General features: G+C 39.9%; 1 protein-coding gene across 1 annotated transcript in view; it reads right to left on the bottom strand.

Moving 5' to 3' along the window:
• Window positions 1–330: 330 nt before the first annotated feature.
• Window positions 331–26,393, bottom strand: part of HSD17B11 (hydroxysteroid 17-beta dehydrogenase 11) — a 38,106-nt gene continuing 12,043 nt past the window's right edge. Inside the window, exons 5-7 of the mRNA XM_004756118.3 lie at window positions 17,929–18,066; window positions 6,243–6,359; window positions 331–1,199 (exon numbers count right to left, since the gene is read on the bottom strand). Coding sequence (XP_004756175.1) covers window positions 1,109–1,199; window positions 6,243–6,359; window positions 17,929–18,066 — 346 coding nt within the window. The 3' untranslated portion in view covers window positions 331–1,108. The remainder of the gene's footprint in view (window positions 1,200–6,242; window positions 6,360–17,928; window positions 18,067–26,393) is intronic.

Raw genomic sequence — 26,393 nt, 5'->3', positions numbered from 1 at the left:
CCTAATGTGACCCATTTACTCTATTTCACAAGGGTGAGTATTCTGATTTATATGTTTTCTGAGTATGGACCTTCTGACACAAGGACCAAAGTTCTCTCATTTGTGTATGTGTCTAATACCATCTTGGAAAATTTTTTCTTCAATAGAAATTCAGCAAGCCTGCTTAGTTTTTCCATTTATAGGTCAGATCTTAAATTCTCATCACACTGAGCACCAATCATATCCGAGAAATTTCTGGGTATTAAAAACAAAGACCTTTGATTACATAATCCATTTTCCTTTCACTTGAAGGTTAGGGAAAGTTCTGTTCAAGATGAAAAGATGGAGACAAAAGTTTAAATCTGTTTATTGTTGCCACCGTGGGTACATTCTCCTAATTCTCTGCCTCAAATCCCAATGATGCTTTTATACCTGCAACACGCGTGGATCTCTAGTTTCCTTGAGATGAAATGTTTGGCTTTGGAATGTCAGGCATCTTTCAGGAAACAGAGTGGTAATGTGTAAGATGAAATGTTTCAGTGACATTTCTTACATCACATGAAACTCACTGGGAAATGCCAGTAGATACAGTCCTTCATTGTATTTAGAGAGCCTGAAGTTTTTGTTTTTATGGAGACTAGAAAAGGAAATGTGAATTATATAAAATTTAAGTACAATTAGAAATAAAAATATATCTTATACATTTATAGTACAAATTTTGCAAAGACTTCACAAGGCACGAAATCTTAGAAATTATAAAATTATTTTTGTTCCTTTTCTCCATTTTCTATAAGGTCAATTCCTAAGATACTCCCCTCTTTGTATTATATGAAATCAGCTTTCACCTTAAGGACAAGTGATAATAAATGAGGACCTACAGGGCCTCAAAAGATGATAATGAAGAAGAAAAGTTAATTAGGAAAAGCAGAAGTCTAAGCATTCGTTTAAGTTCTGATTAGTATTAGATCAAATCAACTTAACCCTTGTAAGTCAGTTCTATTTATTTTTAGCTAATGTATGAAAAAGAATTTAAGTTATGCTACTTAAATATAATGATGTTTTGGAAAGCTGGTATTTTTGAAGATACGTATTTACATCAACTAAATGTGGAATGTAGTCAGTGTAGGACTTACTGTCCTTTAGTTTTATATCCAATAACTGCATCAAACCTAACATTGATCTTTCGTTTTAAATATGCCAGGAAACGCTCCGGAAGGATCCTAAAAAAAGGGGAAAAAAAAAAGGGAGTACATGAAAATAATTAGGAAATTAACATTAAGTGCATTTGTAAAATATCTCTTCTTTTAAAATACTTACATTTATCATGTATCATCATTTTTTTGTATAAGAAAAAGAACTTTAGTTACATTCTATATATGAGGCAGCTACATGTCATGTATAAATCAGATACTGGACTATAATCACATACAAACAGAGGAAGGAGGAATAGGCACGTATAAGATGGAAACTATTTTGGGGCACCTGGGTGGCTCAGTGGGTTAAGCCTCTGCCTTCAGCTCAGGTCATGATCTCAGGGTCCTAGGATCAAGCCCCGCATCGGGCTCCCTGCTTAGCGGGGAGCCTGCCCCCCCCCCCCACCAACTGTCTGCTTCCTCCCTCCCCTGCCACTGCCTGCCTCTCTGCCTACTTGTGATCTTCCTCTCTGTCAAACAAAAAAAAAAAGGAAAAAAAAAGGAAACTATTTGTTGGACTCTCTTTCTTCCTTTCTCTTTCTTCTTTCTTTCTTTCTCTCTTTAAGAATAAGGAAGTTTTTTGGATATTTCTTAAAAAAAACCCGACTTCAGTCTTATTGCCCTAGTCCCCACTTAACAATGGGTATTTGTAAAGTCTCCCCATTACAGCGCTGTTTTCTCATCTATCCACTATGGAAATGCCTGTAGGATGGAGCTTTCCATCCTATGGTCTCTGGAGAGCCTCAGATGAGGACTCCTATAAGCCTTGTCTAAACACCAAAGGCATGATTTGTCTCTTGCTCCCCTTCACTACTATTTTCTCACAGATTTAAGTGCTGCATGATAGCTAACCTAAGACTGAGAAGGAAGACATTACCACATTCACAGCAGGGTCTGTTATCAGTAATTTCTCAACCCACAGAGATAGTACATATCTGTAATCTATAGTTTGGGTATATCCTTTACCATGTATTATATTAAATAAGATTAGTTTTAAGATTAGGAGTTTTAACTCTGAGTCACTCCTCTAAGATCTTTCCAATTCAATCCATTTCTTTCTTTTTCTTTTTTTTTAAGATTTTATTTATCTATCTATTTGTCGTAAAGAGAGAGAGCACAAGCAGGCAGAGTGGCAGGCAGAGGCAGAGAGAGAAGCAGGCTCTGCCTGAGCAAGGTGCCTGATGTGGAACTTGATCCTATGACCCTGGGATCATGACCTGAGCCGAAGGCAGTGGTTTAACTGACTGAATCACCTAGGCATCCCTAAATCCATTTCTTTTTCAAAAAGAAAAGGAAGGAGGCTTCAACTCCTTTAGGGTAGCAGTGACTTGAAATACTTAATTTTTGAAACAGATACACACCTGTGTTTCTCAGAAGATCTGAGAGAGGAGGTGCCTAGAACTGAGGAATTGAGAGGCTAAAGTCTTTTAAAATAAGAAACATGATGTTGTAAAGGACGTGAGAACAGAACTAATTTTATACTTTATAATTCAAAATATTATTAAAATGTTCCACTGAGAGACTGAGGGAGAACTACTAAATGAAAATGCAGATAAAGCACTTGGTTTTGAGCATAATGCTGAACAAGTTATTTAACTTGTGAGTTTAAATTTCCCATGGGAAAATGGAAAAATTAACGCCTGCTCTACAGTGTTCTTGTGAAGAATCAATGTGTTAATCTAAAATGCTTTAAACATTTTTTTTGTTTATGACGGACATATAGTAGGTCTAATTTTTTCCCCTTCCCACCCTATACTGCAGGTTTGGGGCCAAACTACTGCAATAAAGCAAATATTACAATAAAGCAGGTCAAATGAATTTTTTGGTTTCCCAGTACATATAAAAATTATGTTTACACTATAGTATAGTCTATTAAGTATGCAATAGCATTATGTCTAAAAAAGTCTATAGACCTTAATTAAAAAATACTTTATTGCTAAAGCATGCTAACCATCATCTGAGCTTTCAGTGATCTGTAATCACTGATTACAGATCACTGTAAATATAGTTGTGAAAAAGTGTGAAATAGTTCAGGAGTTATCAAAATGTGACAGAGACAGGAAGTCAGCAAATGGTGTTGGAAAAATGACACTGGTAGAGTTGCTTGATACAGGGTTACCACGAACCTTCGGTTTGTAAAAACACAGTATCTGAGAGTACAGTGAGATGGAGGGCAATAGAATGAGATATGCCAGTACTTAAGAATATTGAGGAATTCATCCCATTCCAGTAAGACTGAGAGAATCTAAACAGAATATGTAAGTCGCCATAACTATAGTTGACCTTGCACAACACACATGTGCTTTGATACTCCAAAAACTTAACTACTAAAAGCCTACTGTTGACCAGAAGGAAGCCTTATTGAGAAGCTAAACAGTTAATAACACATTTACATGTTATATGTATTATACACTATATTATATTATCTTCCCCCTTCCTTATACTATATTCTTACAATAAAGTAAACTAAAGAAAATGTTACTAAGAAAACCATAAGGAAGAGAAAATACATTTACAATACTGTGCTGTAACAACAACAAAAAATCCATCTCTGGACCCCTGCATTTCAAAGCCATGCTGTACAGGATCAGCTGAATATACAGACATCTGACCAGATGGCATTGAAAAAGGCCTGGCAACTGAGCACCAAAGTTTGATTCAGTCAGAGAAAAATCAGGGCAATGCTAATAACAGTGTTAATTATAATAATAATAGCTGTATATAACATTTACTGAGTATTTACAATATACTAAATACTTTAAATGCATCATTTTATTTATTTCTCACGATCCTATAATGTCTTACTATCTCCATGTGGCAGATGAAGACAATGAGCTTCTAAGAAGTTCAACAATTTGGGATGCCTAGGTGGCTCACTTGGTTAAGAGTCTGCCTTTGGCTGAGGTCATAATCCCAGGTCATAATCCTGGGATTGAGTCCCACATTGGGCTCTGCTCAGCATGGAGCCTGGTTCTTCCTCTGCCCCTCCCCCACTCATGCCTGTGCACACACACACTCTCTCTCTGACAAATAAATAAAACCTTAAAAAAAAAAACGGAAGTTAAACAACTCATTTTGTGTTCATGTGGTGAACAAGTCATAAACACAGCTTCCTCTAACTCCAAAGCACAATATTTGAGTCTCTATAGTAATGGTCTAGGAAATAGAATTAATTTATTAAATCAACAAACATTTTGGTGCCCCCTCCATATGTCCATCAGCTCTTCAAAGTATAGGGGTTACACACAGTGATGAAAACAGGTGAACTTCCTTCCCTCATAGACTTACATTCTAAAGGACTATAGTCACTGAGTGCTTACTTACGAAATGTAACAAAAATAATGCTAAATACATCACAGGTTTTAACCTGGTTATTCCCAGGAGATCCTTGAGTTTTACCACCTAAACTTCTAAGGGATGTACAACTATAGCTCCTTGCAGAAGGGGCTAAAAAGCCCGACATGTGTCATGTATGCTTTTGATCTCTTGAAATTTTTTCAGTTCCGAGGTCAAGTCATTCTCAAAGTACAATCTTGAACCAACTGCCTGTGACAGTTGCCTGTTAAAATACAGATGTCTGGGTCCCAACCAAAATATCCTATATTAAATCCTTTAGAGGTCAGATCCAAAGCATCTATTTTTAAAAATTATCTTCCCAGGGTGCCTAGGTGGCTCAAGTCAGTTAAGTGACTACCTTCGGCTCAGGTCATGATCTCAGGGTCAGGAGATCGAGCCCCATGTCGAGCTCCCTGCTCACGTGGAACCTACTTCTCCCTCTCCTCCCTGCCTGTGCTCTCTCCCCCTATCTCTCTCACTGTCTCTCAAATAAATAAATAAAATCTTCAAAAAAAAATTATTTTCCCAAGCGATCCTGATATCCCACTATGTTGCAGAAGCCCAACTGTAGGAACAGAGAACAAGAAGCTGGCTGGCTGGTTTCCTTCTTTCCTTCCTTCCCTCTTCTAACCTAAGTCACCTCTTCACATTCCCCTCATGACCTGGACCAGCCTCACTGCTACACAGTGTTCCCATGTGAGTAATGAGGCAATGTGCTATCAGGAAGGTAAGTTAAGCCAGTACGTTCCAATCTTGGCTGTACGTCAGAATCACTTGGAAAGTTGTATCTCTCAGAGACCAGCCCACAATCCAGGTCAATTACATCAGTCGTGGGGAGCAGCTCCCAGGCCTTAGTATTTTGGAAACTCCCAAGCGAATTCCAACATGACCAAAGCTGAGCACTACTGCCCTAAAGAAATGCTTCTCAAATTTGAATATGCATTCAAATCAGCTGTGGATCCTACAGGAATGCAAACTCTGACTCAGGATATCCAGAGATTCTGTTTTTCTAACAAACCCCCAGGTGATGCTGATGCCACTGGTCCATGCAAGTAGTAAAGCTCAAGGATCTTTAAAATTATAAAATGTATTTAACAATTCCTATCCCTCAGTGTGACTTTGCACAAAATAAGAGCTTGATGATTATCTTTGTGTATTTAGATGAATACCTAAAACCTAACTATGGTCTCTTCTAATATTGTTGTTCTAGGATTCCATCATGTAATAATGCTGAAAAACTATACTTCTCTATAGTCATTCATCCAAGAGACAAGACTTTCAGAAATATACACCTTTCATTCTCTAGAAAGAAAACTTAAAAACTTGTGGAAATTATTGAGTTCATTTACTCAACTGCTATACAAACGCTGCTTTAAGGATTAACAAACGTGGTTTTAGAAACTGATGTGGATTGGGATGCCTGGGTGGCCCAGCTGGTTAAGTGCCTGCCTTTGGCTCAGGTCAAGATCCCAGGGTGCTGGTACTGAGTCCCACACCAGGCTCTCTGGTCAGAGGGGAGTCTATTTCTCCTTTTGCTCCCCCTGCTTGTGCTCTCTTTCTCTCTTTGACAAATAAAAATCTTTAAGAAAAAACAACTGATAGACATTGAAACTTAACTTTTTAAAAAAAACTTAACTCCATTTAATTGTACTTTATCAAATGTCTGGTTTAAATCTAAATACAAATATGTAATACATAAATCTTCTAATGGTGATAACTGTAAATGTCACTTACTTTTCCACCACTGTTAAAAAGCTTATTGAAGATGGAATAAAAATCATTTTCTCCTCAGTCAGGATCCCATTCATCAGCCTGTCTACCACTTCCTCAGGTTCCAGGGTGGGTCCCAAACTGAAATCAGAAGCAGTCGTCAGCAAAAAAACATTTCACAGAAGCACCTACTTTAGTTAGGTGCTAAACAAAGAAGTTAAATTACCAAAGGAATCATAATGTAACAGCCTTGTAGCATCTGGCCCGTTAGAAGTGCTCAAAAATAGTAGCTGCTTTAGCATGAATATTAACAACATCCACTTATTTGGTGCTTATCATGTACTATGCACTGTGCTAAACACGCTCCATAGGTCCTCTCACTGAAGTTTGCAACAACCTGTGACGGAGAGACTACAGTTCCTATTTTGCAAATTAGAATTACGTAAGAAACCAGGAGTCAAAAATAACTGAACTGGATTAGGACTGACAAATTCACTTCTAAATCTTTAGAAGTTTTGGAGCACCCGGGTAGCTCAGTCAATCAGGTGTCTGCGCCTTCAGCTCAGGTCATGGTCCCAGAGTCCTGGGAGGGAGCTCGACCTCGGTGGGCTCCCTGCTCAGCAGGAAGTCTGCTTCTCCCTCTTCTTCTCTCTCTCCTCCTGCATGTGCTCTCTTTCTCTCTCCCTCTCTCAAATAAATAAATGAAATCTTAAAATGAATCTTTAGAAATATTGGGGAAAAAGCCAGATATCATTATACAAGTTTTATTATATACCAAGACTCATCAGCAAACAATTTCTAAAGTGTCAGAGAAAATTAAAATATAAAAATGTGCCTGGCTTCTAGTATCCAAAATCTATAAAGAATTATCAAACTGAAAGCCCAAAGAATAAATAATCCAATCAAGAAGTGGGCAGAAGATAGAACAGACATTTTGCAAAGATGACATCCAGATGGCCAACAGACACATGAAGAAGTGCTCAACATCACTCATCCTCAGGGAAATACAAATCAAAACCACAATGAGATACCACCTCACACCATTCAGAATGGCTAAAATTAACAAGTCAGGAAACGACAGATGCTGGCAAGGATGTGGAGACAGGAGAATCTTACTACCCTGTTGGTGGGAATGCAAGCTGGTGCAGCCACTCTGGAAAACAGCATGAAGGGTCCTCAAAAAGTTGAAAAGAGAGCTACCCTACAACCCAGCATTTGCACTACTGGATATTTACCCCCAAAATACAAATGTAGTGATCCAAAGGGACACCTGCACCCCAATGTTCATAGCAGCAATGTCCACAATAGCCAAACTATGATGTCTATAGTTTGATGTCCATCAACAGATGAATGGATAAAGAAGATGTGGTATATATACAAAATGGAATATTATGCAGCCACAAAAAATGAAGTCTTGCCATTTGCAAGAGCCAAGATGTCTATCAACAGATGAATGGATAAAGAAGATGTGGTATATATACACAACAGAATATTATGAGGCCATAAAAAATGAAGCTTTGCCATTTGCAACAACATGGATGGAAGTAGAGTGTATTACACTAAGCAAAACAAGTCAATCAGAGAAAGACAATTACATGACCTCACTGATATGTGGAATTTAGGAAAGTGGAATTTAGGAAATTTAGGCAGAGGATCATAGGGGAAGAGAGGGAAAAATGAAACAAGATGAAAACAGAGAGGGAGACAAACCATAAGGGACTCTTAATCTTAGGAAACAAACTGAGGGTTGCTGGAGGGGAGAGGGGTGGAGGGATGGGTTAAATGGGTGATAGACACTGGGGAAGGCATGTATTGTAATGAGCACTGGATATTATATAAGACTGATAAATCACAGACCTGTACCCCTGACACAAATAATATATGTTAATTAACTGAATCTAAATTAAAAATAAAATAAATATATTTTTAAAAACAAAATGAAAAATGTGCCCAGCTCTAGGTCCTCCATCTCCATAGGGAGCCCTTATATTTACTAAGCCTTGATTTAGTTTTCAGCCTTATTACTTAGTTCCGTATTGCATCCTCACTGTATAATCACGCTGGCATACTAACTATGGAGTAGCAGGAGGTCTCCAAAAGGTGGCCTTTGCCATCTGCATGTTAGATCATGTGCACTTAGGATGGTGTTATGCAAGAATTGGCCCTCAGTTTTTAAAATTTTGGTGGTGACTTAGAAAAAAAGATATATAATTAATTACACTCATGAAATCTGCCAACATCACCAAACTATTTGAGTAACATTCTGGGGAGGCAGATTTTTAAAGGTGTGTGACTAGTTAAGAGAAGTGAGACAAAAAGAACTGGATGAGATTCGTTAGGAACAAATAGAGAATAGTTCATTTGGAAAGAAAAAATATGCAGTGAAGTAAGATTAGGACAGTTGAGAAGTACTATATAGTATTAGTGGGTGATGTACATACTTACATATATATACACACACATATATATATATATGTATATATATATAAAATTCTACAGTATTGTACTTAAAAGTACAATACTTCCTAAGTATTCCTAAGTGGATAAGAAACAGTGCAGAGGATCATAAAGGAAGAGAGGGAAAACTGAATGGGAAGAAAACAGAGAGGGAGCCAAACCGTGAGAGACTGACTCTTGACTCCAGGAACAAACTGAAGGTTGCTGTGGAGGAGGTAGGTGGGGGGGATGGGGTAACTGGGTGATGGGCACTAAGGAGGGCACGTGATGTAATGGTCACTGGGTGTTATACACAACTGATGAATCACTGAACACTATACCAAAAACTAAGGATCTGCTATATGTTGGCTAATTGAATTTAAATTAAAAAGTGAGCACGATAATTGAATATATGAAGGAGAGCAGAGTTTAAAATATCTATGGTATGACCTTTCATTCTCAGCATAGGGCAGTCATTTATGAAAATACTGTGCTCCTCCTGGATCCTGAAGTATTACATAGGAAAAATGTGGAGATGCAACAGAAGAGAAAATGTAATAACAAAGATGACAGCTTTTGGTCCAGAGGAGGTAAAAATGAAAGGCAATCGAAGCCTGAAGAAGACTAAGCCCTCCTTTGGCCTGTGGTATAAGCAGAGCGCCAACAAAAATGAACTCAGAAACTGAAAGATGCTTGTGCCTTCAAGTGTTCAGGAGGAAATTCACTTCTTAGCATACTGCTACCAGACTTCACTATTCCCACGCTCCATGAAAACGCACAGACACCTGTGTGCGCAGTACAGCATACTTCCCCACTCACACTGTGGCCTTGTGAACCTCCCGGTCAAATGGTGTTGCACTGACTAAACTTTTCTTAGTGTACTTGATCGCTTTACTCAAAGTCTCAGCCTCTGTCAAAGAAATTTTCATTGAATTTAATGGCTGGCCAATACCATGATTTTTAAAAGGCCAAAAAGAAAAGACTTTCAGAAAATACTATCTTGGCAGAATAAAATCTTAATCATTAAAATATCAGTACCTGGAAAATTATTTTTCCCTGATAGTAGTAAGAATCTAATAGTAGTAAGTAGTAAGAGTCTAATAGTAGTAAGAGTTGCAAATCCTATTAAATAAATGCCCATGATGGATTTTGTAGAAACTGTCCCCAAATACTCTAGGCCTCTCTGTTGGTGTAGGGAAGGAGAATGCATGTGGGGGTATAGGGATGCTTAGGGACAAAGAGTATTTTCAGGTAGAAGGACTATGTTTGATTATCTAGCTACCACTTAAGTGGTTGAGTAAGTTTGGGGAAGGTATTTCTACTCTTCAACGTTTGGAGGCTTTGGTTTTTGTATCTAATCTGAAAATGGGGTTAATGCAGTGATATGCTAGTAAATGTTTTGCAACTGGCTCTCTAGGGCCAGAGTTCCCCTTTTTGTAGCATTTCCTTTCTATGGTGTAAAGACTCTCACCAGGGTGGATTTCAAGCTCTCAGTGCGGTGTCGCTGAAAAACATAAGCTGGCTTCAGCAGGCCACTGCTCATGTGCATGGAAGCACCGTACACAATCATACTATACAAATGTTGTCACCTTCTTACATAACATTTTCTTTTGTATGGTACTTGGCAACAAAAACTATTATCTTTGTGTAGCACAGACGAAAATTAAACTCTTAAAAATTTTATGTATATTTCATGTAGGAGAGTAGATGTTTTTAAAAAGATGTTGAACAAAAATTCTTGGCTGTCAAAAAATCTAAAAAATTCAGATTATGCTACACTGTTGGGAATAGAGGGAGAGAACTTATGTGGGGAAAGAATATTTAATTAAAAATTGTTCATATACATAACCAAGCTCCAAAATACATGAAGCAAAAATTGACAGAATTGAGGGAAAACACGGTTTAAAAATAAGAACTGGAATCATATGGTTTTGCTTACTTGTGGAGCATAAGGAATAACACGGAGGACATGTGGAGAAGGAGAGAAGGGAGTTGGGGGAAACTGGAAGAGGAGACGAAGCAGGAGAGACTGTGGACTCTGAGAAACAAATTGAGGGTTTTGGAGGGGAGAGGGATGGAGGGTTGGGTGAGCCTGGTAGTGGCTATTATGGAGGGCATGTATTGCATGGAGCACTGGGTGTGGTGCATAAACAATGAATTCTGGAACACTGAAAATAATAAAATAAAATAAGAACTGGAGACATTAATCTTACTTTCAACAATGACTTGAGCAACTAGACATATTAGCAAAGAAACAGAGAACTTGAACAATAGTGTAAGCCAACCGGACCTCCCAGCATCTAGAGAATGCTCCATCCAAAAACATTCTTCTTAATGCCACACAGAACATCATCCAGGACAGACTGTACGTGAAACCACAAAACAATTCTTGTGAAATTTTTAAAAAGACCAAAATCATACAAAATATGTTCTCCAACCACAACAGAATAAAATCGGGAATCAGTAACAGAAGGAAAACTGGAAAATTCACGAATATGTGGAAATTAACCAGTGGGACAAGAAGGAAATCACAGAAAATTAGGAAATAGTTTGAGATGAGTGAAAGAATACAATATATCAAAATTTATGCAATGCAGCAAAACCAGTGCTCAGAGGGATATTTATAGCTATAAGTTTCTACATTTAAAAAAACCCGAGATCTCAAATCCATAACCTAACTTCTCACCTTAATAAACTAAAAAAAAAGAACTAAATATAAAGCAAGCAAAATGAAAGAAATCATGATTAGAGGAGGGATAAATGACATGAAGAATAGATTATAGTAGAAAAAATAAATGAAACCAAAAGTTGGCTCTGCGAAAAGATCAACAAAATTAACAAACTTTTAGCTAGACCGACCAAGAGAGAAGACAGATTATTATGAAAATGAGGACATTATTGCCTACCTTACAGACATAAAAGGGGTTATAAGAGAATACTATGAACAACCGTATACCAACAATCAGATAATCTACAAGAAGTTGTACAAATTCCTAGAAACACAGAAAGTACTAAAACTAATTCAGGAAAAAATATAAAATCTGAGTAACCTTTAATAACAGATTGAATCAGTAACCAAAACAACAACAACAACAACAAAAACCCACAAACCCCCACCGGCAAAGAAAAGCCCAGGACCAAATGGCTTCATGAGAAACTCTACTCAATGTTTAAAGAATTAACACCAGTCCTTCTTAAAGTTATAAGCCAGAATTACCCTTTAACTAAAGCCAGACTAAGGTATCACTAGAAAACTAAATAACAATATCTCTTATGAGTACAGATACAAATACCCTCAACAAAATCCAGCATCAAACCAAATGCAGCATCATAGTAAAAGGATTATAAAGGTTGCTGGGTGGTTCAGTTGGTTAAGCATCTGCCTTAAGCTCAGGTCATAATTCTGGAGGCCCTGATCAAGCCCCATGTCAGGCTCTCTGCTCAGCAGGGAGTCTGCTTCTCTTTTTCCCTCTGACACTCTTTGCTTGTGTTCTCTCTCACTCTCTCTCAAATAAGTAAATAAAATCTTAAAAAAAAAAAAAGAGCATTATATACCATAGCCAAATGAGATTTATTGCAAGAATGCAAGGTGGGGGCATCTGGGTGGCTTGGTTGGTTAAGCGTCCAATTCTTGGTTTCAACTGAGCTCATGATCTCGGGGTCGTGAAATTGAGCCCTGCATCAGGCTTGGTGAGGAGTCTGTTTGAGATTCTCTCTCCCTCTGGCCTTCCCCTCAGCTCCTCTCTCTCTCTCTCTCTCAAATAAAATAAATAAATAAAAAGAACACACAAAAAACTCCAAGAACGCTAGGTGGTTCACCATATAAAAATCAATCATTATAATATATCATATGAAAAGTCCCACATGATCATCTCAATAGGCACAGAGAAAGCATGTGACACAATCCAACATGCTTTCATGGGGGAGAAAAAAAAGCACTCAACAAACTAGGAACACAGGGAATTTCCTTAAGATGATTTCGTAAGTGCTTGTATGCTGCAGCTTGATTTGATTAAGCAGAGTGGAGTAAAGAAAATGACAGGACTTATTAAATATGAAAAGATGACCATCAGCTTTTCTGATAATCAAAGAATATTAATATAACACAGGGCACCTGGGTGGCTCAGTGGGTTAAGCCTCTGCCTTTGGCTCAGGTCATGATGTCAGGGTCCTGGGATCAAGCCCTGCATCAAGCTCTCTGCTCAGCAGGGAGCCAGCTTCCCCTCTGCCTCTCTGTCTGCCACTCTGCCTACTTGTGATCTCTGTCTGTCAAATAAATAAATAAAATCTTTTAAAAATATATTAATATAACACAGAAGTACTTTTTTATTAATCATATTGACAGAGATTAAACATGTGTTGGGGTCTGGGTGGCTCAGTTGGTTAGGCATTTGCCTTCGGCTCAGGTCATGATCCCCGGGTCCTGGGATGGAGCCCCACATTGGGCTCCCTGTTCAGTGACGAGCCTGCTTCTTCCTCTCCCTCTGTCCCTCCCCCTGCTTTTGCTCTCTTTTTCTCTCTCTCTCAAATAAATAAATAAAATCTTTAAAAAAAATAAAAAAAAACTTGTGCTAATATTCAAAGCTGGCAAAGGTAAGGGGAATGGGGTATAAAGTACTCAGGAGAATCCTGAAGGGCAATCTAATAAATCTATCAAAAGCAAGTTCGTTCCTACTCTTTGCATCCTGAGTGGGTTAAGGCTGCCTTCGGCTCAATCTATCTCAGGGTCCTGGGATCGAGCCCCGCATCTCCGCATCAAAAGTAAGTTCTCTCTGCTTCCTACTCTTTGCAATTTCAAATAAATAAAAAAAAAAAAAAAAAAAAAAAAAAAAAAGGTAACAAAATGGTTAGAAAAGTGAGCAAAGATACATATGCCCATCTACATATATACACAGCAGGGGTCCCTATTATTTTTTAATTGTCACGAGTACAGCTTTGCCAGAAGAGGGCACTCTTGCCCACAAGGTAGGTTAGTTTGGGCAACCCTGTCCTGGGAGCAAGGTTAAAAAACTCAAATACAATTTTTATAAATATGGTGTCTCTTTTTTTTTTTTTTAATTTATTTATCAGAGAGACAGAGGGGAGAGAGCGAGCACAGGCAGACAGAGGCAGAGGGAGAAGCAGGCTCCCCGCTGAGCAAGGAGTGGGACTCGATCCCAGGACTCTGGGATCATGACCTGAGCCAAAGGCAGCTGCTTAACCAACTGAGCCACCCAGGCATCCCGTGGTGGGTGTCTGTTTTTAACTGCCAAAAAACAGCCTGGGTGAAAAAAACTGACCCAAATATATTATATCAGGGCCCCATGAGGGTTTTCCTCCTGAAACTAATGGAGGAAACTGGCAAATCTTATCCTTGAGGATGGAACTCACCTCTTCCTTTCACCCTTCCTTTTAATTATAATGGACTCTTTAAAAAAAAATGTTATTTATTTTTATTGAGAGCTAATCAACATATCATATAACACATATAACTTTAAGGTGTATGATGTGTCGATTTGATACCTTATATATTGCAATATGATTACCATGGAATTAGCTAACACCCCTACCACATGATTGATTGTGTGGGAGGGTCATGGGAACAATTAAGATCTAGCCTCTTAGCAACTTTGATGTTTATAATACAGTATTGCTGTCTACAATCACTATGCTGCACACTGAAACTCCAGGAGTTATTCATCTACTGGTTGCAAGTTTTTGCTCTGAAATGATTAGCTCCCTAGTGCTCCCACCCACGGCCCCACCCCCCGGTGCTCCCATCCTAGCCTCTGGTAACTACTGTTCTACTCTGTTTTTAGGAGTCCAGCTTTTTTAGAGTCCACACATAAGGGAGATCATCTAGTACCTGTCTGACAGGTTAGTGAAGTTTTATCTTCTTTCTACTCCTCCTGGTCAGCTCTACTCCTCAGGCCCCCGAATTAATTTGTCCTTTATATTCTCTCTTCAGGGTCCCATGAGGGTTTACTTGATTAATACAGATGAATTAAAACACTGGCCTTCTGAAGTAAATATGCTCACATTCGTTTTCTAACAAAATTGTATCTTAAAAATAGGCTCTTGGGGGCACCTGGGTGGCACAGTCGCTTGGGTGTCCAACTCTTGGCTTCGGCTCAGGTTGTGATCTCAGGGTGATGGGCTCAAGCCCTGCACTGGGCTCCACTCTCAGCCTGGAGTCTACTTGGGTTTCTCCCTCCTTCCAGTGCTCCTCTCCCTATATGCTTTCTCGCTAAAATAAATACATTTTTAAAGATGGGCTCTTGGACAATTTGATAGATTCTTCAGGGGGCGTGAGATCTTTGGACAGCTACCAAATTTCCACCTGATGTTGACCTTCTACTCTACCTGTGGGTAGACATATTTAGGTTAAGGTGTTTTTAAATAGAACCTGCTATTTTCCCTAAGTGCCACAATGAATATTTTTCATTAACTTAAAATATATTTCCATTAAAGGTAGATGAATGGGGGGAAAGAGGAGAAAAATGTGAGAAGGCAAAATAAAATTTAAAAAAGGAATCTTAGGGTGCCTGGGTGGCTCAGTTGTTAAGTATCTGCCTTCAGCTCAGGTCATGATCCCGGGGGTCCTGGGATTGGGCCCCACATTAGGCTCCTTGCTCAGCGGGAAGCCTGCTTCTCCCTCTCCCACTCCCCCTGCTTGTGTTCCCTTTCTCATTGTCTGTCAAATAAATAAATAAAATCTTTTAAAAAAAAATCGAATGTTAGCACAATAGATAATCTAAAAGTAGATCCAAGTAAATATGCAGGTTTATTCTAAAGATGGTATTTCAAAGCACTGAAATAAATGATATGGTATTTAATAAATAGTGCAAAATAACTTATTAACTATTTGGGAAAAACAAGCAGGACCATGACCTTATTTCTTAAAGTAAATGTGGGTGGAGCAAAGGTCTAAATGTGACAGTACAACCATAAAAGTACTAGAAAAAAGACATAGGTGGATAATTTCCTAAGCTTGGGGAGAGGAAGACCTTTATAAACACCTCGTAGAACCTAAAGACCATGAGGAAAAAAAAAACAAACCTGAGAAGTTTTAATGTAAAACTAAATAAAAATAAGTTTAACGGCAAATAGCCAGCTGGGGAAAAATATATGCAACATGTATGACATACAAAAGGGCACCTTGAATGTACAACAAACTCCTAGATACCAGTTTCAAAACTCGATAGCTCAGTAGAAAAGATGAGCAGAGGCCATGAAACAGGCAATTCACAAAAGAAGTCAAACTACCGAAAAACCAAAGAAAACACCTGACTCTAGCTACTAGGTCATCAGGAAACAAAGACGATCCTTCACAGAGGGCAAGGGCAGAACATCTGCAGAAGGCAGACCAGTGAGGAAGGAGGAAGTGGAGGTGCTCTCCCCGCACCGTGGTACACGGTGCAGCACTCCCCAGGCAGCTGGGCAGTAGAAAGGAATATTAAAATTCGTATTACCCTCTGACCCAGTAACCCCACTTCTAAAATCTACCCGAAGGAGGGGTGCCTGGGAGGCTCAGTCGGTTGAGCGTCTGTCTTCAGCACAGGAATGACCTCAGGGTCCTGGGATGGAGCCCCATGCCAGGCTCCCTGCCCAATGAAGAGTCTCCTTCTCTCTCTGCCCCTCCCCCCATCTGTGTTCTCTCTCTCTCTCACAAATAAATTAAATTAAAAAAAATTCATTTCAATCCAATCCAATCTACCTGAAGGAGATGGTACCAAAACGTGAAAATGTGTGCCATTAGGATGTGGCACTAGATCTCTGCCCTCCTCTGTCCCCTTCTCTCCCCAGATCCCTTAGTTCCCCTCCAACCTGGGGCAGGGGGCGGGGGAGCGGGCAGGGAAATGTGGAAGAGAAGCCCCAGGCCCAAGATTCCATCTGCTTTCCTTCCTGATCCCAGAGTGGGGGCAGGAAAAGAGGGTGGCATCCCCAGCCTCCGGCACTGAGGAAGAAGAGGGCTCCTAACCCCTGAACTCTGACCCCCCACACACCACATCCCTTTTTCCCCCTGAGCCCAGGACTGGGCCACTTCTGGGTGGAGCTGTGGGTTCCAGCTTGGCTCACATCGAGAATGTAAGAACTACAAACGAAATTTCTATTAAATTAAGCTTTGTGTCCAAAACAAAACAAAAAAAACAAAACAAACAAAAGACAGCTGTGCCAGGGGAAAAGATCACTAGTAGACACAACAGTTCAGACTAAGTAATCAATACAATTTATGGTAAAACTCTGTATTTACTGACAGGAAATGATGTCCACAACATACTGCTGAGGGAAGTTAAATACCTGACTTACAGCCTTCGGGACCCCATTGCAATATATACCATTTACATAAAATTCAGACATTTAAACAGTATACAGAGAGATGTCTAGAACAAAGTTCACCAAAACATTGAGTAGTCTGCGCTGGATAGAGGGTTTCAAGGAAACTCAAAAAGAACCTTTCCTACTTACTTGTATTTTTTTATGTATCGGAATTTTCAAAAAGTATGTATCATGTTTACAAAGACATTAAAACTATGCCCAAAGAGGAGAAAAATTAAAAGTTAACCTCAGAACTGATCCTTTATAGTTTTATTTATTCATTTGTTTATTTTAGAGAGGGAGATGGGGTGGGGGAAGGGCAGAGGGAGAGGGGGAGAGAGAGAATCCTAAACAGGGTCCATGCCCGGCTCAGAGTCACATGCAGGGCTCGATCTCCTGACCCTGAGATCACGACCTGAGCTGAATTCAAGAGTCAGAAGTTTAACCACCTAAGCCACACAGGCGGCCCTGTAATTTTATTTTTTAACTAAGTAAAGACTGGTACTTATTTTGGAGGATAACCTCTGTTACCAAAGGAAGGTGTTTTTCACCCTGGTCCTGGGTTATCTGTATCAGAATTGCTGATGGTGCTTGTTTAAGAGAGCCCCAAGGCTCTCTCCCCACCACCACTCTCTCCCAGCCAAATCCAGGCAATCAACCACTCCGGGGGTGGGACCCCCTATATGGTTCCTAAGCACTCCTGGGGAAATGTATGTATACTTAAGTCAGAGAACCACTGCCCAGAAAAGAAAAAAAAAAATGAGGATTAGCACGTTCATCTGAGTTAACTCATATTTGTTTATATACATTCTCTCCCTCCCTCTGTCTCTCCACCTGTTTTCCCACACTGTATAGGAGCTGAAATTGAGATGAGCTAAGGGCATCAGATATCAGGTTTAAAGGATTAAAATATTTAAGAAAACCCACAGAATGACTGATATTCATGGTAATCACCAACCCTCTTGTCTCAACTTACGCAGTACTTGGGTTTTTGATGAAGCCAGTGTTTATGAAATTAGGGCAGAGACATGTTGTTTTGACTCCAGTTCTTTCTAAAGCAGCCAGTTCTTCAGTCAAAGCTTTATGAAATCCAACAGCAGCAAACTTGCTTGAACTGGAAATAAACAGAGAGAGGTCACAAAAGGATTCAAGGAAGCTGCTGCATCTACTTAATTCCACTGTCCGTCTTCCCAAGTTAAGTGTGCTCTTGGGGCTGGCTTCATGGCCAACAGCTGAATCTCCGGGTCCAGCCCTGACCTACCGAATCAGAACTCACAATATAGAGTCTCAGGTAAATTTATAGGCATTTAAGTCTAAGAAGGAGGGCGCCTGGATGGCTTAGTTGGTTAAGCATCTGACTCTTGGTTTTGGCTCAGGTCATGATCTCAGGGTTGTGAGATGGAGCCCAGGTTGGCCTCTGCACTCAGAGCGGAGCTTGCTTGGGATTCTCTTTTTCCCTCTCCCTCTGTCCCCCCTGCTTGTGCTAAGTGCGTGGATCTCTCTCTCTCTCTCAAAGATAAATCAATAAATCAATCTTTAAAGTCTAAGAAGCATTGGCAAAGACCTCTTACTACATCCCCACACCACTTACTGAAGTGAGAACTGAGTAGGTTCAAAGGTCTCGCTAGGGAAATTGGCAAAGTGTTTGCTTTTGTTGTTGCTTCCCTAAGAGTTAATGTCACCATAGCCTGTTAATTATCTAACATACCCAGGAATTCCTGGGAAAACTCCCCTGGACAACTCTTATTTTTCCCTTTAAGTCTCAACTTCACTTCCTCAAAGAGGCCTTCCCCTCACCTCTAGACTAAATTACTTCTGCACTATATAGTAATCTTCTGTTTTTCACGATAGCCTGTTTAGGGTTTGTCATTAAATATTCATTGGGGTGATTTTTTTTTTTTTAACATCTGTCCTTCATACTTTTACTATAAGTTTCATGATTATTTTGGTTTCCAATAAATCCCCAGGGCCTAACACAGTGCTTGGCTTATCATAGCTGCTCAATAAATATTTGTCAAACAAATGAATCAAAATGCAAAGCACTTCTTATCATTACAGCTCCTTCATTTGGGAAGAGAAGAAAAGTAATCATATTCTTTTTTTTTTTTTTAAAGATTTTATTTATTTATTTGTCAGAGAGTGAGCGAGCACGAGCACAGGCAGACAGAGTGGAAGGCAGAGTCAGAGGGAGAAGCAGGCTCCCTGCGGAGCAAGGAGCCCGATGTGGGACTTGATCCCAGGACGCTGGGATCATGACCTGAGCCGAAGGCAGCTGCTTAACCAACTGAGCCACCCAGGCATCCCAAAGTAATCATATTCTAAGCAGGTATTATTTTTCTAATTAGGTTTTTTAAAAATACCTTTATTGAGAATTAAATTCATGTATCATAATCTACCCATTTGAAATGTACAATTCAATGTTTTTTGGAATCTGACATTATTTTAATTTTTAAAAATTGTGTGAAAATATATATAACAAAATTACCCATTTTAATCACTTTAAAGTGTGTAGTTTGGGGCCATTAATTACCAGATTATTCTTCTGTAAGTTTGTATTTATTAGCGATTATACAAAGTAGTTGTAAATTCTTGCCAATTAACCTGTGCTTTGGAAAATACAAACCTGTGGAAAGTTCCCTCAACTTTTTTTTTTTTTTTAGAACTCACACATATACTGAAAACTTAAAAGATGGCTAGATTTACTTACGTAAGATATAAACCTTACCTTGAAAAGACACAAAAATAATCATATGTAAAACTGATCACTGTCAGACACTGTCCTTAGTTATTCAGATGTATTATTGCATTGAATCTCCACAACGACTCTTTGCAATAGCTGTGACTATGATGCCCATTTACCAGAAAGGAAATTGAGGCACTGGGATGGGGGAGCTGGTTGGATATAATCTGAAGCTACCCCTGGTTGCATACACAGGGTAGGGAGGCCAAAGAAAGAGGCAGACCACTCTGTATCGGTGGGTGGCAGGCTTAATAAGCAAGGGAACTTGGGACACTCATCTTGCGCAGATGTAAGGTGAGTAGATTCCCACACCACCAGCCAGAATCTTTAAATTTTATATAGAGGCCTTAACTGGGTTCAGCATATATACCATTCAGATGGTCTTGACACCACTTTTCTTTTCTTTCTTTTTAATGATTTTTATTTGTTTATTTGCAAGAGAGAGTGTGAGAGAGAGAGAGAGACCACAAGCAGGGAGAGTGACAGGAGAGGGAGAAGCAGACTCCCTGCTGAGCAGGGAGCCCGATGTGGGACTTGATCCCAGGACCCTGGGATCATGTTCTGAGCTGAAGGCAGACACTTAACCAATTGAGCCACCCAGATGTCCCTCAACACCACATTTCTATCTCAAGGCTGTGTCCTTAAGGCAGCTTTTGGGAACCAGGAAGGCAGTTGGATACTGTTACAAGGACAGGGCGGTGTGGAGGAGCCTACAACTGCCTACGTCCAGCTCCGCAGGTCACGGCTTCTGGACGAGCTCCCTCAACAGGGTTACAGGACTTGCCTAAAGACACAAAACAAAGTGGTAGAATCGGGCTTTAAAATTGAGCCAATAAACCAGGCCCCTCTATAAGATGCACTCTAAACCTCATTAGCTCCCGCCCTAGTTAAGAGGCAAATGACAAACTGGTAAAGCAGTTGCAACAGGTAAGCCATGGGTAAGGGTTAATACAGGGAACTTTGTAAATGAGTAAGACAGTACTCTAGTTGATAAGCGGCTGAAGGACATTAGCAGGAAAGTCACAATATAAAAATACCAATGGGTGTATGCATATAAAAATGTGTTATTTTAGGAATAAAATAAACACAAACTAAAACAAGTTGGGGGGGGGCGCCTGGGTGGCTCAGTCGTTAGGCATCTGCCTTTGGCTCGGGTCATGATCCCAGGTTCCTGAGATCGAGCCCTGTATCAGTCTCCCTGCTTGGCAGGAAGCCTGCCTCTCCCTCTCTCATTCCCCCTGCTTGTGCTCTTTCTCTCCCTGCCTCTCTCTCTCTCTCTCTGTCAAATAAATAAATAAGATCTTTAAAAAAAATAAATTGAAAAGATAAATAAAATAAGATGGGATTTTTGCCTAGCAGTAATGGTGAGGATATGAAGAAATTTTTGTTAGAGTTGCTTTTCAAAGTACAGAATGTTTTCATTTTAAATCATTGAACTAGGAATCTTTTCTCTTTAAGCCTTCAATATATGTCTAAGCTTAAAAATAAAAATGAAAACAAACAACAACAACAACAAAAACGATGAGAGAGGACTTTCCACAGCTTTCTATTTTCCAAAGCACAGTTCCAAATTGGCAACTTTTTCTGGAAGGCAATTGGGCAAACGGTATCAAATTCATTAAAAATACACCATGCTCTTAGATCTAGTCCTTTGTCTTACAGGTATTTATCCCAAAGAAATAATCGGTCATGTTCCTAAAGATTTATATTCAAGGTTAGTCTCTGGGATTTATAGTTCATGAAGGCCAATAGGTGGAGACCATTTTAAACGTGGGGAGTGGGGGCGCCTGGTGGCTCAGTGGGTTAAAGCCTCTGCCTTTGGCACGGGTCATGGTCCCAGGGTCCTGGGATCAGGCCCCGCATCGGGCTCTCTGCTCCGTGGAGAGCCTGCTTTCCCTTCTCTCTCTGCCTGCCTCTCTGCCTCCTAGTGATCTCTGTCTGTCAAATAAATAAAAATCTTAAAAGAAAAAAAACAAACATGTGGAGTGGAAAGCTGTTTGTTTTTGCCCTTTGGTATTCTTATTTCCTTATTCTGGAGACCTCACTCTGTCACTAGCCTGCCACAGGTGGCCCCTGTCCAGTGGCTGGATCCACCTGGAGTGATCTCTGCAACTAGAACGTTGGAAGGCATTGCTGAGTAATCAAGGCTTTTCCCCCACCTGCTGGCTATATCGCTAAGGGAACTGCCGGTAGCTACCTCACCAGCAGACAGAGGCAGAGAGCCTGCCTGATGCTCTGGAACTACAGAGCGGGGGCGGGGGGGGACCCCTCTTCTGGTCCGAAGCAGTTTAAGCGTCATGTCCCTCGCAACCGAAAAAGTCCTGACAGATGAACTGTGCAACAATAATGGATAATTTGTACAAACAGTGGTACATATGTGCAGCGGCATAGCATGCAAAAAATGAAAATGACATTGCACATATATGTATTAACATCCAAATGTTCATGTAAAATTTGGGGCCCCTGGGTGGCTCAGTCATTAAGTGTCTGCCTTCAGCTCAGGTCATGATCCTGGGGTCCTGGGATTGAGCCCCACATTGGGCTCCCTGCTCAGTGGGGAGCCTGTTTCTCCCTCTCCCACTCCCCCTGCTTGTGTTCCCTCTCTCGCTGTGTCTCTGTCAAATAAATAATAAATAAAATCTTTAAATTTAAAAAAGTCAAGGGATGCCTGGGTGGCTCAGTTGGTGAAGCTGCTGCCTTTGGCTTGGGTCATGGTCCCGAGGTCCTGGGATCGAGTCCCGCACTGACTTCTTCTTCTTCTTTTTTTTTTTTTTTTTTTTTTAAAGATTTTATTTATTTATTTGACAGAGAGAGAGAGAGACAAGAAGGCAGAGAGGCAGGCAGAGAGAGAGGAGGAAGCAGGCTCCCTGTTGAGCAGAAAGTCTGATGCGGGGCTCAATCCCAGGACCCTGAGATCATGACCTGAGCCGAAGGCAGCGGCTTAACCCACTGAGCCACCCAGGCGCCCCCCGCACCAGGCTTCTTGTTCAGTGAGGAGCCTGCTGCTTCTCTCTCTGCCTCTGCCTTCCACTCTGCCTGCTTATACTGCACTCTGCTCTCTGACAAATAAATAAATAAATAAATAAATAATTAATAAAATCTTTAAAAAATAAAAATAAAGAAGTTTTAAAAAGCCAAGATTATGCACGTAGATTTTTTTCAATGCTTGACTACATACCTATATTTAAAATGTCCTAAAAAATTATAACAACTGCTAACCATGATTATTTCTGCACGGTAAGACTATGAGTAATTTTTTTCTCTTTTACTAAGTTATATTTTCTGGTTTTTCTTAAGTGAACCAAAAGTGTAGAAGTACATAAAAGCTCAGAGTTAATGATGTTGAGCATATTAAAAGAACTCTGTATTTTTGAACTTCAGATACATATATCTGAATTTTCAGATATATGTATATATGTATATATGAAAGCGAAAAGTGAGTGGATTTTTTCACCTGCACTTTGTAATATTACATCAAATTTCTTATTATTAATAACATGAATATTTCTTATCCCAATCATTCTTTTAAATAACATTTCATTATAAGCTAATAAAGGTCAGGACTTGATTTAGCCACGTCTTCCCACACCAATGACTTTCATGATTGTAAATTGGCTCTTCAAGTTGACAAGATATATTAGCCAGAGTTTCATGGTACTTTTAAATACTTCCTTTTAGGGGTGCCTTGGTGGCTCAGTGGGTTAAGCCTCTGCTTCTGACTCAGGTCATGTTCTCAGGGTCCTGGGATTGAACCCCACATTGGGCTCTCTGCTCAGCAGGGAGCCTGCTTCTCCCCCTCTCTGCCTGCCTCTCTGCCTATTTATGATCTCTCTCTCTCTCTCTCTCTGACAAATTAATAAATAAAATCTTTAATAAAGAAATAAATATTTTCTTTTAAAAGTCCAGATACTTTTGGACAAAATGCTTAGCAAGCAGCCAAAAACATTTTAGAATAGAATTAAAAGGTCAACGTCTCTCACCACAAATCCAGTTCTGTGATCTTGGATTTTTCACATTAATCATTTAAAACTGTTGAACTGTAACTTCAAAATAAATTGCAACCTTTTTTTCCAACATAGGTGATTGGAGCTGTAATAAATTATTTTGCTGTGGGTGTAGCAACTCAGGCCAGTGACAGCTAAAGGCTCCATTACAGGGAAAAGAACTGGGTAACTCCAGGTCCCCTTTCATTTCATCTCAACACTGGGGAGCCAGAATATACAGGATTAGTTTCACGGAGGCAAACCATTCTGGAAGTTAAAATAAGAGGTGGGACTTTGCTGTTTTGTGTAACTACAGGGAAGCAGAATTAGGATGTAACACCAACAGGAACCCTCCTGTTATCGAACACTTACAGGACTCTAGATTCTATCCTAAGTGCATTACATTATATGATTTAAACTTTACAGCATCCTGAGGATTTGGTTAGTTGCTGTGATGAGCTTCTCCTATGGGTGAAGAGAAAATGAAGCACAAAGGAGTAACTTGCCAAGGTCACACATTAGTAAGTGATTGGGTCAAGATTCATAACATATGATCCACAACAGTCCCATCCTGGAAACAACCCAGATATTTCTTTTTTTTTTTTTTTTTTTTTTTTTTTTTTTAATTTGACAGACAGAGATCACAAGTAGGCAGAGAGGCAGGCAGAGAGAGAGAGGAAGGAAAGCAGGCTCCCTGCTGAGCAGAGAGCCCAATGCGGGGTTCCATCCCAGGACCCTGGGATCATGACCTGAGCCGATCGCAGAGGCTTAAACCACTGAGCCACCCAGATGCCCCAACCCAGATGTTTCTAAACAGTAGTATGGATAAATACATCGCTATCTAGTAACCTCGTGCATACTACGCAGGCAAGAAAATGATGAATCCGTGGCTATCAGCAACAGCCAGGACATTCCTAACATACACAGCATGAATCCATGTGTATAAAGATCAAAAGGGGGCAGAATTCATCTGTGGTGTGACAAGTCAATACAAGTCCTTCGAGAACGAGAGAGGGACTGTGGGTTGGGAAGAGTTTTAAGGTCTTGTCCTAATTTTTGGATCTGCCTGGGGGTTACACAGATGTGTCCACATCACAGTAGCTCATTGAGCTGCACATTTATGACCTCTGCATTTTTACCAATCAATGTAGGCTATACTTCAATTAAAAAGTTTATGTTTTAAAAAAGCAGTGTCTCAGTTATATTGCCCAGTTGTTAACAACAACCACCGATAAACACTGCTTTCTGCTGAGAGGAGTCTTCAGTGTGTCTCTGTGAAAGTTCTATCATTGAGCAAAGGCTGAGCAAAAACCAGAGTCAAGTGAATCCAAGACAGCTGCGAACATGAAGGATCACAGACTGCAGCAGCTCGGGCCACGTGCAGCCGAGGAGCCAAAGAAGAGTCCCGCAGGGGCAAGCAAGCCGCCTCTTTCCTCCAAAGCCAGAAATGCACAACGCACTTGTATGCTTGCGACCCTGCCTTTCAGCCCAAAGGGTGCCTTTGTGTGAAGACAAACCTACTCCTCTTCTCAAGTGACTTTACTGCCATCTCCTGGAGAATCTTTCGAGTTTAAAGGGACCCGAACATGAACAGTGCAGCCTAGAATTGTGTAGTCTGCAATCCACACAACTGTGTGTGTCGTTCCTGCTTTGACAAGACTTGGTGAGATCTTTTACTTCTGCTGAAAGTACTACCAATAGGGAACAAAATAAATTTGTTTCTCATGGAAAACACATTCTCTCTTGATTTTCACTGCTGAACATTCAGTGGAGTAGAATCAAGTCCAAATCAAACGAGCTACAGTATTTACTAGGGCAAAGAGAAGGAGAAGGCATGACTGCCTTCCCAGCCCCTGCTGGACTCAGATTCTCTTGGTCTCTCCCGATTCCTGGGGACTAGGAATCTGGCAGGGGAGCAGGGTGTCACGTAGTATCTGAGAAGCAACACCTGCCGCTATCGTTCAACACGTGCAGGAATGCTAAATCGTATCAGCCTCAGAGGGCCAGGGGACCATCACCTAACTTCTAGTGGCCCTGGACCACAGGTCTGTCCTGTGATTGCCTCAGCAGTCCTTTTATCTTTGAGAAAAAAAACTCAATCCAAGTCTGCGTTGATTTTTAAAACTATTAGAAAACAAACACATGCTAAGAAAGAAAGAAAATATAAATGAATAAAAGGAACAAAATAAAATTACTTATCATTACCAAAGAATAACCACTCTCTGGGTGTGGTCAGAGGAAAATGGCTTGGTATATATGTGTCCTTGGGAACTTATGAAATGCAAGATACAGATCTTTTATACACACACACACACACACACACACATATGTATTAGATAAAAACAGATACCCATCCATGCCAATGTTTATAAATTTATATCCATACAACTATATCTGTTGTTTCTAGAATTTACTTACTTACTTAATTCCAAAATGGCAGAAAACAAATTTGAGCATATCTGTACATTTATTTGACAATACATATTATTTGAATATGTAATACAGTAATTCAACATTTTAAGAGTCATTATTTGCTAAAATATAGAAATGGCCAGGCACTGTTGGGGTGTGTGCAATCCGTAGGATCCCCTGGGCTATGGTGGCCTCACTGAGCAATTCTCCACAGTATACAGTGGAACACACCATTCTTGTTACAGTTAAGTTCTTCAGGTATTATAATGGCATGGGTTTTTTTTTTTTATTAAGATTTTATTTATT

Source organism: Mustela putorius, unplaced genomic scaffold, assembly GCF_011764305.1.
Source record: "Mustela putorius furo isolate JIRA1106 unplaced genomic scaffold, ASM1176430v1.1 tig00000382_pilon_pilon_pilon, whole genome shotgun sequence".
Lineage (NCBI taxonomy): Eukaryota > Metazoa > Chordata > Mammalia > Carnivora > Mustelidae > Mustela > Mustela putorius.
The sequence above is the reverse complement of the archived record's forward strand: the minus strand, read 5'-3'. Positions and strand labels throughout refer to the sequence as shown.